General features: G+C 40.1%; 1 protein-coding gene across 6 annotated transcripts; it reads right to left on the reverse strand.

Annotated features, from left to right (window-relative positions):
• Positions 1-6,178: 6,178 nt before the first annotated feature.
• LOC122213923 (zinc finger protein 699) lies at positions 6,179-19,050 on the reverse strand. Of its 6 annotated transcripts, XM_042928329.1 has the most exons (7): positions 18,085-19,049; positions 17,918-18,002; positions 14,128-14,213; positions 13,127-13,253; positions 9,251-9,349; positions 8,672-8,855; positions 6,179-8,324 (listed from the first exon to the last, which is right to left on the reverse strand). In XM_042928329.1, exons 3-7 carry the CDS (start codon positions 14,170-14,172, stop codon positions 6,866-6,868), a joined length of 1,914 nt encoding a protein of 637 aa, XP_042784263.1. In that variant the 5' UTR covers positions 14,173-14,213; positions 17,918-18,002; positions 18,085-19,049; the 3' UTR covers positions 6,179-6,865. The 6 variants fall into 6 exon arrangements, with proteins under 6 accessions (XP_042784263.1, XP_042784261.1, XP_042784265.1 ...); XM_042928327.1 differs by lacking the exon at positions 17,918-18,002 and having other exon boundaries at positions 18,283-19,050; XM_042928331.1 differs by lacking the exon at positions 17,918-18,002.
• Between the last annotated feature and the right edge of the window lie 667 nt (positions 19,051-19,717).

A 19,717-nucleotide genomic window follows, 5' to 3' on the forward strand; every position in this document is an offset into this window, starting at 1 on the left:
TACCAAGAAATAGAAATGGAAGGAAAACTTCCAAACTCATTCTATGAAGCCAGCATTACCTTGATTCCAAAACCAAAGATCCCACTAAAAAAAGAACTATAGACCAATTTCCCTGATGAACATAGATTCAAAATTCCTCAACAAGATATTAGCCAACCGGATCCTACATTAAAAAAATTATTTACCACAACCAAGTGGGATTTATACCTGGGTTGCAGGACTGGTTCAATATCCACAAAACAATCAACGTGATTCATCATATCAATAAAACAAAGGACAAGAACCATATGATCCTCTCAATAGATGCAGAGAAAGCATTTGACCAAATACAGCATTATTACTTGATAAAAACCCTCAAGAAAGTAGGGATAGAAGGATCATACCTCAAGATCATAAAAGCCATATATGAGAGAACAACTGCTAATATCATCCTCAATGGGGAAAAACTGAGAGTTTTCCCCCTAAGGTCAGGAACAAGACAGGGATGTCCACTCTCGCCACTGTTATTCAACATAGTATTGGAAGTCTTAGCCTCAGCAATCAGACAACACAAAAAAATAAAAGGCATCCAAATCAGCCAGGAGGAGGTCAAACTTTCACTCTTCACAGATGACATGATACTTTATATAGAAACCCAAAAGATTCCACAAAAAAAAAAAAAAAAAAAAAAAAAAAAAAAAACCTGCTAGAACTGATCCGTGAATTCAGCACAGTCTCAGGATATAAAATCAATGTACAGGGCGCCTGGGTGGCGCAGTCGGTTGAGCGTCCGACTTCAGCCAGGTCACGATCTCACGGTCCGTGAGTTCGAGCCCCGCGTCAGGCTCTGGGCTGATGGCTCGGAGCCTGGAGCCTGTTTCCAATTCTGTGTCTCCCTCTCTCTCTGTCCCTCCCCCGTTCATGCTCTGTCTCTCTCTGTCCCAAAAATAAATAAAAAACGTTGAAAAAAAAAAAAATTAAAATCAATGTACAGAAATCGGTTGCATTCCTATACACCAATAATGAAGCAACAGAAAGAGAAAGCAAGGAATCGATCCCATTTACCATTGCATCAAAAACCATAAAATACGTAGGAATAAATCTAACCAAAGAGGTGAAAAATCTATACACTGAAAACCATAGAAAAGTTATGACAGAAATTGAAGAAGACACAAAAAAATGGAAAAATATTCCATGCTCCTGGATAGGAAGAACAAATATTGCTAAAATGTCAATACCACCCAAAGCAATAAGCATATTTAATGCAATACCTATCAAAATAACACCAGCATTCTTCACAGAGCTAGAACAATCCTAAAATTTGTGTGGAACCAGCAAAGACCCTGAATAGCCACAGCAATCTTGGGAAAAAAAAAAAAAAGCAGAAGGCATCACAATCCCAGACTTCAAGCTGTATTACAAAGCTGTAATCATCAAGAAAGTATGGTACTGGCACAAAAACACTCAATGGAACAGAACAGAAAACCCAGAAATGGACCTACAAACGTATGGCCAACTAATCTTTGATGTAGCAGGAAAGAATATCCAATGGAATAAAGACAGTCCCTTCAGCAAGTGGCGCTGGGAAAACTGGACAGCAACATGCAGAAGAATGAACCTGGACCACTTTCTTACACCATACACAAAAAATAAACTCAAAATGGATGAAAGACCTAAACATAAGACAGGAAGCCATCAAAATCTCAAAGAGAAAGCAGGCAAAAACCTCTTTGACCTTGGCTGCAGCAACTTCTTACTCAACACGTCTCCAGATGCAAAGGAAACAAAAGCAAAAATGAACTATTGGGACCTCATCAAAATAAAAAGCTTCTGTACAGTGAAGGAAACATCAGCAAAACTAAAAGGCAACCAACGGAATGGGAGAAGATATTTGCAAACGACATATCAGATAAAGGGTTAGTATCCAAAATCTATTAAGAACTTCTCAAACTCAACACCCAAAAAACAACTAATCCAGTGAAGAAATGGGCAAAAGACATGAATAGACACTTCTCCAAAGACATCCTTGGCCTTGTCATCCATGGCCAACTGACACATGAAAAAATGGTCAACATGACTCGTCATCAGGAAAATAGAAATCAAAATCACAATGAGATACCACCTCACACCTGTCAGAATGGCTAATATTAACAACTCAGGCAACAAAAGTTGTTGGCGAGATGCAGAGAAAGACTATCTCTTTTGCGCTGCTGGTGGGAATGCAAACTGGTGCAGCCAATCTGGATAACAGTATGGAGTTTCCTCAAAAAATTAAAAATAGAACTACCCTTTGACCCAGCCACTGCACTAATAGGTATTCATCCAAGGGATACAGATATGCTGTTTTGAAGGGACACATGCACCCCAATGTTTATAGCAGCACTATCAACAATAACCAAAGTATGAAAAGAGCCCAAATGTCCATCGACAGATGGATGAAGATGTGGTATATATATAGACAATGGAGTATTACTCGGCAATCAAAAAGAATGAAATCTTGCCATTTGCAACTATGTGGATGAAACTAGAAGGTATTATGCTAAGCAAAATTAGAGAAAAACAAATATATGACTTCACTCATATGAGAACTTTATGATACAAAACAGATGGACATAAGAGAAGGGAAGCAAAAATCATATAGAAACAGAGAGGGGGACAAAACATAAGAGACTCTTAAATATGGAGAACAAACTGAGGGTTATTGGAGGGGTTCTGGGAGGGGGTATGGGCTAAATGGGTAAGGGGCATTAAGGAATCTACTGAAATCATTGTTGCCCTATCTGATAACTAATGAATGTAAATTTTAAAAAAATAATAAATTAATAAAATTAATCTATGAAAACTATAGTTATTATTATACTTCTGAAATATGGCACATTTCCCCCTAAGATCAGGAACAGGACAAAGATGCTCATATTCATCATTTCTATTCATCATAAAGCAAGGAGGTGAAAAAAAAAAAAACCCACAAAGTTTAGAAACCAAGTTAAGACGTTTTGGGGTGCCTGGATGGCTCAGTCAGTTAAGCATCCAACTCTTGATCTCAAGGTCATGAGTTGAATCCCTGCGTTGGGCTCCACACTGGGCGTGGAGCCTACTTAAAAAAAGAAAAGGGAGGAGGAGAATCAAGTAAGACTTTCTTTCATAACTGACAGGATTGTATACACAGAAAATCCAAAATAATCCACAAACTATTTGAATAATATTTCAAATAATAATTTAATTTATGAATGTCATTGGATAAAAAGATCAAAGTACAAAAAGAAATTGCAATTCGCGCTAGCTGAAAAATCAAAAAGGAAATAAATAAAAATATTTACAAAGTAAAACATACCACATACCTAGAAATAAATTAAAAATATTCAAGACCTCTACAATTAAACCATGAAATACTGTTAAGAGAAATTACAGACAACTTTGATAAATGGATGATTATATTATGTTCAATTGGAAGACTCAGTATCATAAAGATGTCAATTTCATTCAGGTTATTGCATCAAGTCAATGCCAATTCCAAGCATACTCTCAGTGTATTTGTGAAAATTGATAAGGAAATTCTAAAAATATAGAAACAAATGAAGAATAAAAAAAAATTGTCTCACTCCCAGATTTCCCTACATAATACAAAGCAACATAGAGATTGAGAAGCCATCTTTAGCAATCTAAAGATATGTTAACAGATGGCATCTAACCTTTATGAAAGGATTTCTACAATTACTTAGCCCTTGCTGAGTTACCAGACTTCAGTTCCCCACTATTGCTAAGACCACAGTAAGCACAACATGCTAGCAGACAAGATTACCTCTATTCCCATATCCCCACTTGCCCACTGCTGCCTCCTCCCCTCTCTGTATACATGACAATTGTCAGGACTCTGACTCAGTGCAGACTCTACTCTGGTTTCTGGATGAGCATGGGAGCCTGCCTTAAACAAATCGGGGCACTGCACTGTGACTCGATAACAATTAGCAAGTGAGCCAGTCAGATTCTATTATAATCAACATATTGGAGTTATTCAAAAAGGCCATCGATTCTTTTCTCCCTGAGACTTCAACATGGAAAGAAAGAGCCTGGATCTTCTGGGACCTACAGCAGAGAGAAACAGCCTGCCAGGAAGAATAGCTAACCCAAAAATGCACAGCCAAGACACACAGACAGAATTCATCAAGATAATAAACTCTTTATAGCTTACAAAAATGAGAAGAGTGAAGAGAAGCCAGAGACTGGGATATGTTATTTGTAATATATGTATATATAATATACGTAACATATATACACACACATATATATAAAGGTTTTATATATGTATGTATATGTACTTAGATATAGAGATACACATACATACAATAAAGGATAAATACCTAGAAACCCTTCAAATAAAAAAGGAACCAAGCATGGGTGAAATGCTTCAACAGGATGCCCTCATAAAAGATATCCAACAAGCACGTAAAACGTACTTCTCATCCTTACATATCAGGTAACTGCAAACTAAAACCAAAGCAGGATGTTACCATATCCTCTGCTGGATGGCTGAAATTAGAAAGTTTGGCCAGCTAAATGGAATAATCGCAATTTCCACACATTGCTTTTAGGATGATAGGTGTAATCTACCTTTTTGAAAAACTGCAGTAACTACCGAAACTAAAGATAAAGTCTACCCAGTGATCTCATTCCTACATACAAAACGTATATCAAGAGAAGTAAGTGTTAAGTCTGTGAAAGGAGCAATTAAAACGTAAACCAGACACCATACTAAGAAACCAAACACGTAATTGTACATATTGTATTTAAGCACTTAGATAAAGATCAAGAAAATCAAGAATAAGCAAACCTAATAAATTGAATGAAAAGTCAAAATTGTGGTTTCCTTTGTGGAACAATTATTGACAAGGCAGATAAACTTTCTGGAATCCTGGGAATGTTCTGATTATCAGGGTGTGTACATAAGTAAAATTTCATCAAGTTATACACTTAGGAGTAGCACACTTCATGCATATTGGTATATATATGCTTTACTAAAAGAGCAGAAAATGATAAAGGGAAAGTGCCATAGGTATACTTTCAGAAATAAAGTGGAAATGTAACGGAAGGGAAAAGTATAGCTAAATGTACTTGAAGAAGCATAAACTAAAGAACTCCTCTTTCTCAAAAAAGCAGAAAAATGTTTGAAGGTGTCAAATATACATCTTCCTCCAGTAAAATAGGATGACACCCTGTCTGATGCTTACAATTATAACTAATCTTCCCTGCTGTCCACGGCTCTTCTCACTTGAGGTCCCAGGGGATTTACATAGCTGTCTTTCCCCTTGAGCAAAGTGCCGTGATGGATTAGGCCACAGATAACAATCCTGCTCCAAAATGGCGCCAATTCTACATATTCAGTTGATGTGCCGGAGGGACTATAATATCAGCAAAATGACAGTGCTGGAACTTGCCAGAAAATCTAAGAAGCTGTGTATGACCATGATGGAGGAACTTATGGAGAGGTCTACAGAGCTGCTGTCTCTGAGGTTACTGAAGTGAAAACATATAATGTTCTGTTTCAAGCTAGAATTGATTGGTGGGTCCAGTAATCAGGAAAATGAGCCGGAAACTGAAGCCCACCTGGCCCCCATGCATCTGTCTTCATTGGATGGCTCCACTAAATGAATAATGGCTTCTTCTGCCTTCCCATTTTATGCAAACTACTTCCAACAACTCTAACCTGGAACTGGATGAAGGAAATGATTTTGAGAAATGAAGTCCCAACCATGTCCAACACATACAAGCCAGCTCAACCAACTTTACTTCTAGCTTTCTTCTCACAAGGTCTCTTTTTAAACTCAAAACACTGGGTCCAACTCCCAGCCTTGAGTAAGGACAAAGAACAACATACAAAAACAAGGTATCAGAGGCGACTCTTCTTTCGAGAACTTCGCACTTATTAATTTCTGCTGAAATTGCTTATTAGACAGGAAAAGCTTTTAATAGTAAAAACTGATAACATCAAAAACTAGAAGTTCTTAGTTAAAAAAAAAAAAGAAAGAAAGAAAGAAAAAGAAAAGGAGCACCTGAGTGGCTCAGTCCGTTAAACATCTGACTTCAGCTCAGATCATGATCTCAAGGGTTGTGGGTTCAAGCCCCACATCGGGCTCACTGCTGTCAGCCCATCAGCACAAAGCCCGCTTCAGATACTCTATCCTCCTTCCCTGTGCCCCTCCCCCACTTGCGCTTTCCCCAAAATAAATAAGTATGAAAAAAGAAAAAAGAAAAAAATACCGAGTAGGCAATTTCCAGTATCTACCCTGCTGGATCAAAATGAAACTACCAATTACAAGAAAAAAATTACAAAAGAAATCACAAATACCAAAGTGTTGATACCATAATGATCGTATACTTGGGAGAACAATGAGCATTAATTAGAAACTAATTAAAAAAAAAAAAAAAAAAAAAAAACACTCCTGCCTGCCTATGAAAAACACCTCAAATCCCCTTACGGGTCCAAAAGATTTTGTTATGAAGAACATTTACGTCTCAGCCCAAATAAAAGTACCTCACAATTTAAGCATGGTTAGAGCTGAAAAAGTATTAGAGGAAAACTTATCAACTTATCACTTTAAATATTCACACCAGAAAACAGAAAGTGAAAATCAATGAGCCAGCAGTCCACTTTCAAGGTGAGTCACTGATCTGCGCTTCTGGTTAAGCTTCCTTATCCACAGTTAAGTGATGTTCATTGAAGGTATTACCACAAGGTTTACACACACAGGTTTCTCTCAGCTGTGAGTTCTCGAGTCTTCAAACAGATAAGCAACAACTTCCTGCTTTCTTACATTCATAGGGTATCTCCGCAATGTTAGGCGGAGGATGTGAAAATGCCTCGAAGACACTCCCGTATTTCTGACATTTATGTATTTTCTCTGCTGTGAGTTTTCACATGTCTTCGAAAGTAGGCAGGGCACACAAAGGCTTTCCCACATTCCTTACACTCATAGGGTTTCTCTCCGGTGTGGCTTCTTACATGTCTTCGAAAGGATGAGGGACAACTGAAGGCCTTCCCACACTCCAGACATTCAAAGGGCTTCTCTCCAGTGTGCATTCTCGCATGGACAGTAAGGTACGAAGAATGGCGAAAGGCTTTCCCACATTCCTTACATTCATAGGGTTTCTCCCCAGTGTGTGTTCTCATGTGGATCCTAAGGGCTGAGGGATAAATGAAGGCTTTTCCACATTTCTTACATTCATAAGGTTTCTCTCCAGTGTGAGTTCTTATATGTACTGTAAGGTGGGAGGAACTAATAAAGGCTTTCCCACATTCCTTACATTCATAAGGCTTCTCTCCACTGTGAGTTCTTAAATGTTCCGTGAGGGATGAAGAACGGCTAAAGGCCTTCCCACATTCCTTACATTCATATTGTATCTTTCCGGTGTGATCTCTCACGTGTGCTCTGAAGGATGAGGGACAACTGAAGGCTTTTCCACATTCCTTACATTCATAGGGTTTCTCTCTACTTTGATTTTTCACGTGTGTATTCAGGGAAGTGGGAAGATAGAAGGCTTTTCCACATTCCAGACATTCATAGGGTTTCTCTCCAGTGTGTTTTCTCATGTGGATACTTAAGGAGGAGGGACAATTGTAGGCTTTCCCACATTCCTTACATTTATACGGTTTGTCTCCTGTGTGTGTTCTGACGTGGACAGTGAGTTTTGAGGACTCACTGAAGGCCTTCCCACACTCTTTACATTCATAAGGCTTCTCTCCAGTATGAATTCTTATGTGTATTATAAGGTGAGAGGAAGAACTAAAGGCCTTCCCACATTCCTTACATTCATATGGCTTATCTCCACTATGAATCCTCTTGTGTTTGGAGAGAGAGGAGGAACAACTAAAGGCCTTCCCACATTCCCGACATTCATAAGGCTTATCTCCACTATGAATCCTTTTGTGTTCCGTGAGGGATGAAGAACAGCTAAAGGTCTTTCCACATTCTTTACATTCATAGTTCGTCTTTCCAGTGTGAATCTTCATATGTGCCCTAAAGAATGAAGAACAAGCGAAGGCTTTCATACACTCCTTACATTCATAGGGTTTCCCTTCAGTGGGAGTTTTCACATGCTTCTTAAAACAAGCAAGAAAATGAAAAGCTTTCCCACATTCTTTACACTGATAGGGTTTGCTTCCGGCGTGAGACCTGATGTGATTTTTAAGGGATAAATGATCTGTGAAGGCCGTTTTACACTCGCGGCATTCATAGGACTTTACTTCAGTAGTTCTCTTCAGTATATTCAGATGTGAGATTTGGCCGAAGGTTTGTCCACGCCGATTTTCTTCACTATGTTCATTGACGTTCTCCACCACGGGGCTTCTTTTAAAAACAAAAAGCACATTATTAGTGGTAAATAAATTTTTACCATTTTCAGGGATTATGTACATTTTCTGCCCCATCAAGTTACAAGTTCAAAGTTCTCCCAGAGGGCTCTCTCATAGCCAATATTATCAATGAGTTGTTTTCACTTATATAATTTTTCTGATAATTGCTTACAACTGAACTATGTGTCAAATACTGAAGATCTCAATGTAATTTTCAAAAAAAAAAATCTTGGAAAAATTCTTTATGAATTCACAATTTTTGACCAAGTTCTATATACATGTTTTTTTAAGTTTTATGACATTTTAAGATCCTCTCCTCAGGCACTACTTTTTCTTACTTACCTCAAATGTCTCTCACGGTTTTTGTTCTGATAATAAATACCCCGGTATTCCCCGTTTTTGTGTAAAATGGATGACGAAGAATCATTCCTTTTGAATCTAACTATCTTCTGTTCATTGGATATTTTTTGTCCATAAGTATCTTGTGGAGTAACTGATTCTCTAGTTTTAAGTTGAGTCTCAAAACCTGAAACAAAAAAGTAAAGGCACCTATAAGCAAAGGACTTCTGGAAGTGTGGCTGTTTCAGGACTTTGGTAATAATATGCACAATGGTCAAAATGGTATGCAACTAAGAAATAATTCTATGAAGACTAAGACTGATAGTAACACAAATAGGGAATTATTAGGAGAACAAAACACAAAGGAACCGGATAAAGTGCACATGACCAAATACTAACTTACAAGAGGAAATACAGATCTTTCCAAGAACAAGGACACTGTGAGAATACTGATAAAAAATCAAAACAAGGAATCTGGAAGATCAGACCCCTCAAACAAAACAAAATTTTGCTCTGCTTTTATTTGATTTTTCCAAACGTAATATCCCCCCAACCAGGATAGTTTCTCCCAAGGATTCTTGCCTTCCTGGTGCTCCCCCTGGATAGGTCCTCTTTCCACTGTTTCCAGGTCCTCCTCTTGTTTCCACTGGGAGATCAGATACGGTGTGTAGAGTGGATACCCTAGTAATGCAGAAAGGCTTATCATGACGGAAAACAATGACAAACCATGAACATTTCCATGATAGTCAAAATTTTGCTCTTCTGATACTCTAATTATGGGCAAAGTAAATTTAATTTCAACAAGACGTCAAAAAAGTTTTTCAAGTGGGGGCACGGTAGGGGGGGTTGACAGTGACAGAAACAATGACACAGCCTCTGATTTCTAGAAGCAATGTGACAATCACATCTAAACTTCAATATTTCTTAGAAGCTGGTCTGATACTCAGGACCCTTTGTTCTCCTGAATATAAAAATCTCACAGAATACCAATCTTAAACAAGGTTATGCTGAGACCATGATAAAATTAAGCAAAACAAGGCCACTATGTAATTTAATCTAAGGGTGACCCCCCGCAATACATACACACTACTCCATAATAAAATTTCTACCTCTTTTTGTCAGCATCCAATCTAAAGTGACCACCTGTGGACTGAACAGTGTCCCTTGAAAATTTATGTCCAAACAGATCAATGAAACAGAACAGAGAGCCCAGAAATAGACCTACATAAACACAGTCAGCTGATCTTTGACAAAGGAGCAAAGGTAATAGAGAAGATAGTCTTTTCAACAAAGACTGAAACAACTAGACCTCAACATGGAAAAAAATTAACCTAGACACAGACTTTTACACTTTTCACAAAAATCAACTCAAAAAGGGATCACATGGATCAAAGACCTAAATGTAAAATGCAAAACTATGAAATACCTGGAAGAAAACATAGGAGAAAATCTAGATGACCTAGGGTCTGGAGATGACTTCTTAGATACAACACCAAAGGCATGACCCATAAGAGAAATTCACAAGCTGGACTACATTAAAATTAAAAAAGTATTGCTCTGCAAAAGACACTGGCAAGAGAATGAAAAGATAAGCCACAGACTGGGAGAAAACATCTAGAAAAGACACATCTGATAAAGGACTGTTATCCAAAATAAATAATTTTTTTAAAGTTTATTTATTTAAGTAATGTCTACACCCATGTGGGACTCAAACTCACAACCCCGAGATCAAGAGCCACATGCTCTACTGACTAAGCCAGCCAGGCACCCCCATAAACAAAGAACTCTTAAAATTCAACAATAAGAAAACAAACAACCTGAGTAAAAAGCGGGCCAAAGACCTCAACAGACAACTCACCAAAGAAGAGATACAGATGACAAATAAACATATGAAAATATAGTTCAAAATGTCATCAAGAAAACACAAATTGAAACAATGAGATACTACCCCACGCTTATGAGAACAGCTAATATCCAGAACACTGACACCAACAAACGCTGGCAAGGAACTCTCATTCGTTGCTGGAGGGAATGCAAATAGGGACACCCACTTTGGAAGATAGTATGATAGGGCAATCACACTTCTTGGAATTTACCCAAAGGAGATGAAAACATGTCCACACAAAAACCTGCACACACAGGTTTACCGCAGCTTTATTCAAAACTGCCCAAGCATCGAAACAATTAAGATGTCCCTCATGGGGCTCCTGGGTTGCTCAGTCGGTTGAGCATCCGACTTCGGCTCAGGTCATGATCTCGCAGTTGGTGAGTTTGAGCCCCGCGTCGGGCTCTGTGCTGACAGCTTGGAGCCTGGAGCCTGCTTCTGATTCTGTGTCTCCCTCTCTCTGCCCCTTCCCCACTCATGCTCTGTCTCTCTCTGTTTCTCAAAGATGAATAAACGTTTAAAAAAAAAAAAAATTAAAAAAAAAAAAAAGATGTCATTCAGTGGGTGAATGGATAACTAAAACTGTGGTACATCCAGACAATGAAATATCATTCAGAACCAAAAAGAAATGAACTATCAAGCCACAAAAAGACATGGAAGAATCATAAATGCATATTACTAAGTGAAAGAAGCCACGGGAAAACCGATACGATTTGGTCCATATGATTCCAACTACATGACATTCTGGAAAAGCCAAAATTATGAAGACAGTAAAAAGATCAGTGGCTGCCACAGGTTAGGGGGGAAGAAGAGATGAACTGACAAAGCAAAGAGAATTTTAAGGCAGTTAAACCACTCTGTATGATACTATAATGACTGATATATATACCATTACGTATTTGTCCAAACCACATAATGTATAACACCAAGAGTGAATCCTAATGTAAACTATGGATGCAGGGTGATGATGCTGTGTCAATTCAGGTTTGTCAGTTGTAACAAACGTACCATTCTGGTAGATGTTGATAGCAGAAGACACACTGTACCTGTACAGGGGCAGGGCATATAGGAGAAATCTCTGCATCTACTGCTCAATTCTGCTGTGAATCTACAACTGCTCTAAAAACAAGTGTCTTAAAACAAAATGTCAGGGACACCTGGGTGGCTCAGTCGGTTAAGTGACTCTTGATTTCAGCTCAGGTCAAGATCCCAGCCAGGGTCATGGGATCAGGCCCCTCGTCAGGCTCCTGGCTGAGCATGGAGCCTGCTTAAGATTTTCTCTCCCTCTCCCTCTCCCCACCCTCTCCCTCTCCCCCGCCTTCCTCTCCCCCACTAGCATGCGTTCTAAAATTTAAAAAAAAAAAAGTCATGTTCACTTGAAACCTCAGAATGTTTCTTTGGAAATAGGGTCTTTGTAGATATAATCAAGTTAAGATGAAGTTACACTGGATTGAAGTGGGTCTTCAATCCATTGACTAGTGTCCTTATAAGGATTAACATAAAAAGGGGAAAAGGCCATGTGAAGATAAAGGCAAAGATTAGAGGGGCGCCTGGGTTGCCCAGTCGATTGAATGTCTGACTTTGGCTCAGGTCATGATCTCACAGTTCATGAGTTTGAGCCCCACATCGCGCTCTCTGCTGTCAGCACAAAGCCTGCTTCGGACCCTATTTCCCTCTTTCCCTCTGCACCTCCCCAGCTCCTGCTCTGTCTCTCTCTTAAAAATTAATAAACATTTTCTTTTAAAAAAGGCAAAGATTAGAATGAGAGAGCTGCATGGGGCACCTGGCTGGCTCAGTTGGTGGAGCATGCAACTTTTGATCGTGGGGTTGTGGGTCTGAGCCCCACATTGGGTGGAGAGATTATTTAAAAAGAAAATCTTAAAAAAGAAAAAAAGAATGATATGCTGTGTACCAAGAAACACCCAGGATTGCTGGCAACCACCAGAAGCTGGGAAGAGACAGGAGAAATTTTCCCATAGAGCCTTCAAAAGGAGTCTGGCCTTATATTTCCAGTCTCCAGAAATATGAAATAAGTCTCTGCTGTTTTTAGCCACAGTTTGTGGTACTTTGTTATGAAAGGCCTAGGAAACTAATACAGCCAGCTTCCACAGGCCCATCCCCAAATCACTCAACCAAAGCACAAACCCTATAAGATGTACTTTTTAACACCTTTCTGAGACATACCACAGCTCCCCAGGTCACTGAGTAATAAACCCCACTTGTTTACGGGTATGTTCCTGGTAGTCTCTGAGTAAAGAACACTGACATCAATAAAATTATCCTAAGGACCGAAACCACAAACCTCCCTAAGACCCAAAGGGATGCCGGAACTCTATGCCCACACTTTCAACACGTAATAAGCATCAATGCTTTTAACCACAAGAAAAAGACAGTTCACTACACAGATGTTTATTTTCATGATGAAACCACTAGACACAGTAAGTTCCTTGGGGTCAGTAAGTGTGTGTCATATTTACGGCTTTATTCTAATTCCTCAGTCCAAATCCTAGAACAAGATCAATTAGTAAAATTGTTTTCTCAACAACTAAATGAAGGAATGTTGCCACTCTTACCTAATGAGGCCAGGTTCTGGAAGTTTTCCAGCATCACATCTCTGTAGAGGTTCCTCTGAGCAAGATCCAGCAAAGCCCACTCCTCCTGGGTAAAGTCCACAGCCACATCCTCAAAGACCACTGAGTCCTAAAACACACCACACATATTCTCTTCAGAAAGGTACCAACTCTCCCCATATATGCAGAACTGATGAGGTTGATAATACTGGGGAACTGAGAACTAACTCATAGTAAGTTCTGAAGATACTATGGTCTCCTGACATCTACCCCAGAATGCAGTCATCAGATCTTTTGCTCTCCCCGTAACTCTCTTCCTAACTGATCCAATCCTGTCTCACGCATCTAACTACACTTCTAAAATGTTAAATTTATCTCTTCCACAGTTTGATGGTGACCAATTCCAGTCTTATAATAATCCAGAACAGTCCAGAGCATATGGCTGAAATGAGAGAAATGCTCTAGAAATGAAATAAATTCCACATTGACACCAGCAGTTACTTGTTACAGAAACAATTTCACCTGCTTCCTTCTTTCCCACCATAACAATGAGCACAACATGAAACACTGGGTCATATCGGAATGAGGTTTAAATGCATAAAAACACACCGAGGAACAGAGAGCCCTTCTTTTTTTCACTAACCTGAGACCCAGGGGACCGCAGAAATACAACTTTCATCTCAGGCCCACAGCTAGCCATATTTTCTTGTCCTCTAGGCCAGGGGTCAGCAAACTACAGCACATGGGCTAAATCCAGCCTACTACTTGCTTGTGTAAATAAAGTTTTACTGGACCACAATAAAACATTTGTTTAAGTACGGTCTGGGGCTGCTTTAGGCTAAAGTGGCAGTTCAACTGCAATAGAGACTCTATAGCCTTCAAAGCCTAAAATACTATGTGGTCCAACAGAGAAGTAGACTGCTGACCACTGCTCCACACAATTAGGAGGTCAATGACCTGGCGGAATGGAAAATTCTTTTGGCGAATTATTAGCCCCTACTTACCTGTGTCATATTTTTCTGCAACTCAGCAGCTCTTTCTTCTTTCATGTTCCCTTCATGAAGAAAGCCAGAGTACTGAGAAGTTAGAGCTGAAGCAAGAGAAAGAAGACACGAGAATCCAGATCTCCCCACAACTCACGAGGCGAGATGCTACGGCAGGTCCGTTATGAGGGACCACTCCCCTCAAAACAAACACACACGCGCACAGCCCCAAGACACCCAACCGAATACACACTGATCTGCTAAGAAGGTGAAGTAATCTTATCTCCTCTAGAGCTAGAAACTCTTTAGAGCTAGAAACCATTGCTGTGGTCCGTGTTGATCATTAAAAAAAAAAAAAAAGGTTAAACGTCCCATTTTGTAAGTTAACTGAAATTTTTAAAAGTTTAGCTGTCAATTTTCCCACGATAATGAAAAGCAAAACCTATGACACGATGCCTTCAACCATAAAAATACACATTGTGTCAAATCCAAAACAGCACTTCTATATCCAACTTCTGGGGGCTCCACTCTCGACATTTCTTCTGCACTCCTGGCAGGCTAACAGGCATTGCTTCCCAGCCTCTGACCACCGAATCCTCCCTCCAGGGGCTGCAGGGTCTCTGAAACTTGGTTTTTGAGAAAGAGCATCGACCGACTCAATTCCACGTGTTGGAGGCAGTGAAGACTGCCATGCTTGACTCTCTTGCTAAATTTTGCCTGTACAGAGGACCGCAGCAGCAGGGCAAGAACACCTCAAGTTAGCAAAGTATGGCATCTCCGATGGCGTTCTCTGCAGTTGTTACGCAAACTTAAAATAACACAAACGCAACCGTTTTGTCCGTGCAGTGCATCCAGCAGTATATTTTAAATCTAATAAAAACTGCAACATCCTTTACTACATTAGTAATGTGCCATTTGAGCAACCATGATGTGAGAATGACTTTGCCAAGAGCTTTCCTCTCATAGAAGCTCTGCAAACCAGATATTACAACTAGTTTAGAGTTGAGAAATCTTAGCATCAGTTAACCACATACTCAATGCTACTCAGTCAGAAAGGGCGTATATACTACATATACAGGCGTGTGAATGCAGGCCTGTTTTCCTTCAGAGCCTAAAATCCCCATGAGCGTATTTCTGAACACAGACCTTACAATTTAGTTGTTAATGAGGCTGTTATTACTAACATTACCAGAGTCTGGCCTGAACCCTGCTGTGCACTCTGGAGAATACACAAACGAAGTATTCCACTGAAATGTTTTATCTTTGTGAGTGCCTTCTCTTGACTAAGCCTCCTGTCTTGAGCAAGGACACTTCCCTTAAGGCCCTTACCTCTTGCTTCTTTATTTCATATTTACTTAGGTAATATTTACCCTGATCCCACTACATACAGTCACAGGGGATATAGCACTAAACAGAACAGAAAAGTCCTGAAGCACAGGGATGTTATAATCTTCTAAGGGAGGGGAATAAACAGAGAAACATATCAGGTAGTGGTAGGTGATACATAATAATGTAGCCAGCACATTATAGGGATAGAGAGGCACACACATATTTATCTTTAGTGAGTCAGGACTACTTTTGTGGCAGGGAAGAAGTAGACAATTAAAAGAAGTGTTTCAGGTGCACCTGGGTGGCTCAGTGGGTTAAGCTTGCAACTCTTAATTTTGGCTCAGGTCATGATCTCACAGTTGTGAGATCAAGCCTCACATGCGGGCTCGAGGCTAAGCGTGGAGCAGGCTCAGGATTCTCTTTCTCCCTTTCTGCCCCTCGCTCATGCTCGCTCTCTCTAAATAAGTAAACATTAAAAAAAAAAAAAAAAAAAAAAGAAGTGTTTCAGAGAACACTGGAAATCCACAGCTGGTGTGATTTATATATTTATAAATATCATCAACTCCAGAGGAAAAAAAAATCAGTAATGGTGGGCTAACGATTAATTTAAAGGTTGGAAAAAGAACAGCATAAACGTTCAGAAAAATGAAAATAAGACAAAATTAATGATATTTTTTTAAAATTAATAAAAAGAGGGGCGCCTGGGTGGCTCAGTCAGTTAATTGTCCACCTTCAGCTCAGGTCATAATCTCAGGGTCCGTAAGTTCAAGCCCCATGTCAGACTCTGTGCTGACAACCCGGAGCCTGGAGCCTGCTTCAGATTCTGTGTCTCCCTCTCTCTCTGCCCCTCCCCCACTCACGCTCTGTCTCTCAAAAATAAATAAATGCTAAAAAAAAATTTTTTTTAATAAAAAGAATAAAAACAAAAAATGTGCCCTTTGAAAACTAATGAAATCAACATACCTTTAGCAATTTTAATAGTATTATGAATGGGTCACAACCACAGATGTTGCAGGGAGAATATAACCAAAAAATTAAGGAAACATATGAAAATGTACAGACATGAATGAATTTCTAAAAGAAGTATAACTTTCTGGCGACATTCTTTTTTTTTTTTTTTTAACGTTTATTTATTATTGAGAGACAAAGAGATACAGAACATGGGCAGAGGAGGGGTAGAGAGATGGGGAGACACAGAATCTGAAGTAGGCTCCAGGCTCCGAGCTGTCAGCACAGAGCCCGACACGGGGCTCGAACTCACAAACTGTGAGATCATGACCTGAGCCGAGGTTGGTCACCTAACCAACTGAGCCACCCAGGCGCCCCTTTCTGGCAACATTCTAAAATAAATACAAAACTTGATTACAACCAGCCCTTAATTAAACAATACAGTAGTTTAAAACATGCCCACAAAGGAAATATAAATTACAAACTGTTTCACAGGCAAGTTCACCAAATAAGTAAAGGGTTCATAATTCCATTGCAGGGGTGGAAAATACTATTTTCCTGAATGTTTCCAAGACCAGAAAAGTACAACTCAAAATAAAATAGGCAAGATCTCATTCATACATATGAATGCAAGGTAATATAAAAATATTAGTGCAGTCAAGAAATGAATAGTGGTTAAAAATTGAATCTTCAATTAATATAATCATCACATTAACAGAAAACCATGACTATTCCTCTTAGATACCAAATAGTGACTGATCTCTATGAATATCCATTGGTGATAATTTAACCCACCAAAATTAGAGAACAGCTTTAATTGGAAAAAATAATTATTATTATGTACAAACATCTACAGCAAACATCCTATTTAACTGCTGAAATGATAGAATAACTCTGGGATCAGGAACAAGGCAAGGATGCAAATTATACACTATTCTAGTACTGTCTGTCTACCGTAGTAGAAGTCCTAGCAAACACCCTAAAGAAATAAAAAGAAGGGGCACCTGGGTGGCTCAGTCGGTTAAGCCACTGGCTCTAGATTTCCGCTGAGGTCATGATCTCACGGATGGGGAGATCCAGATCCGGCCCCTACGTTGAGAGCAAAGAGTCTGCTTGGGATACTCTCTCTCTCTCTGCCCCTCACCTGTTCGTGCTTTCTCTCTCAAACAAATAAACGTAAGAAAGAAAGAAAGAAGAAAGAAAGAAAGAAAGAAAGAAAGAAAGAAAGAAAGAAAGAAAGAAAGAGGAATGCAAGGTACAAGAATAAAAGAGAAAATGCTGAGAATGGCACAAGACCGCACTCTCGGTATGAAATTCAAAACAATCTACAGATAAATGATTAAAATGTATAGCTGCATTCCACGAGGGAGGGGTAACAGGGATATTAAGTAATCAGTTCACCTTTATGTACCTGGATATAATGTATCAAATTGATGCCCACAGGCAAGGTAAAGTTCACCGATCAAATATCTCCTGCCCCAGGAGGGGAGAGATGGGAACGGAGTTGAAGCAAATGTCACCACCCCGTGCTCACCGAACACGCTGAAATCCAGACCAACGTACAGACGAGGTGGAGGCGCTCGTCCCCGTAACCCGAATGGCAGGGATGCTTTTACTTTCTGAGAAGACACCAAAAGATGCTTTGGAAGGCCGATTAAATACGAAGGTGGTTCTCTTAACTCTAACCTACAGCCGACTCACCCCGGCTGCTGGACGCAGCCCAGAGCTCCGGATTCAGTGAGTTCGGGACGAACGGCGGCCTGCCGCTGGGTTCCAGCGGGGATAGGAGGCACGGCCGAGAGGCCGTCCTGTAAATGCCGACCTCTCCGCCTCCAGCGGGTCGGACCTGGCGCTGGCCAGGGGCAGCCGGGAAGGACACGAACGGAGGTAATTAACTACCTCGGACTCGAGACGGGGACCGAAGAGATATGGCCGCCAGCTCGCGCAGGCGCATGAGTCCACTTCTGCTTCCGGTTTCTGGGCCTCGCACAGCGTAAGGGGCGGAGCCTCGGTAGCTGAGCCGTAAGATTACGAGGGGTGGTCGGGCGGGAGGCGTCTCTTTCTGGCCGCGAGTGGAAGAGAAATGCTAGTTTTCTTCTGGGGAGAGAGGCGGTTGGGCCCTGCGGGCGAATCAGCGCAGGATTTGGAATTGGACGGGACTGGGGGGGCATCAGGTCCGTGGCAGGGTTTGGTTGACTAGGACTGTGGGGCGGAGCTGGGTCGAGACAACGCCTAGGGGCGTGGCTTAGTTGACTATTCCGAAGGGCACGGTTTACGGTGGGACCAGGTGGAAGGGCGAGACTTGGTTGGCAATTCTTGGGGAGCTGAGGTCTAGGGGGCGGGGCTGCGGGGATAGGGTTAGGGGCTCCCATTCAGGCTCCGAAGCCAGACAACTGGATGCTCAATTGCGTTTTTTTGAATTTATACCCTTCTCCACTTTGTTATGCACAGGACACGATAGTTGTAACTTTAAGCCTATACCACTTCCTAAGATCTCCCTTCCATTAATTCAGTCCTTTCTTAGGTCTTTAGTTTTCCCTTTCATTGTTTTATTGATTACTGCTCTTGTAGAGAAAGGCTATTGATAATTGTTTATGCAAGTCCAGTTACCTGGAAACCTGGCTCTCCTCTAATAGTTGTCACTACGTTATTTGATTTTCCGTATAAATACAATTTTCTGTCCCTGTTTTTTTCTTGTTCTAATACTACCTCGTTTCTTTGTGCAGGACCTCTCAAACTGTTGTAAAGTCAGAAAGAAATCAAGCATTCTTGTCTTGGTCGGTAATGATTATCAAGGATGCTAGGTAAGCTATTTGCTGTAGATTGTGTATGGTGTTTTTTTTACACACTTATACATCGAGATGTATTCATTCATCCATCATTCTATTTAAAATAGATTTTACATAAAATTGACAAATTTTGAAACTTACAACAAACTGAAGCTGTGAAAAGAAGTTGAAGAGCTACATAGTCCTGAATCTATTAAAGGAAGTATATTTACAGTTTCCCTTGACTTTACAATGGGGCTATGCCCTGACAAACCCATCCCAGGTAGAAAATACCATTAAGTCTAGAATGCATTTAATACACCTAACCTAGCTAACATCATAGCTTAGCCTAGCCTACCTGGAGCGTGCCTAGAACACCTACATTAGCCTACAGTTGGGCAAAATTATCTAACACAAAGCTTATTTTATCTTTTATAAAGTGTTAAGTATCTCATGCAATTTATTAAGCAGTGTACTGAACTTGAAAAACAGAAAGGGTATATGGACATAGAATGGTTTTAAGTGTACTGGTGGTTTATTCTCATGATCTCATGGCTGACTGGGGT

Source organism: Panthera leo, chromosome A2, assembly GCF_018350215.1.
Source record: "Panthera leo isolate Ple1 chromosome A2, P.leo_Ple1_pat1.1, whole genome shotgun sequence".
In the NCBI taxonomy this organism is placed as follows: Eukaryota; Metazoa; Chordata; class Mammalia; order Carnivora; family Felidae; genus Panthera; species Panthera leo.

Excerpts from the sequence above, each read along its gene's own strand:
- LOC122213923 (XM_042928327.1), bottom strand. The coding sequence starts at position 18,337 with ATGCGCCTGCGCGAGCTGGCGGCCATATCTCTTCGGTCCCCGTCTCGA. Across the intron at positions 9,350-13,126 it reads CCAGAACCTGGCCTCATTAG|GGTATCCACTCTACACACCG; the intron begins GTAAGAGTGGCA and ends CTGCATTACTAG. Across the intron at positions 8,325-8,671 it reads AACCGTGAGAGACATTTGAG|AAGCCCCGTGGTGGAGAACG; the intron begins GTAAGTAAGAAA and ends TGTTTTTAAAAG.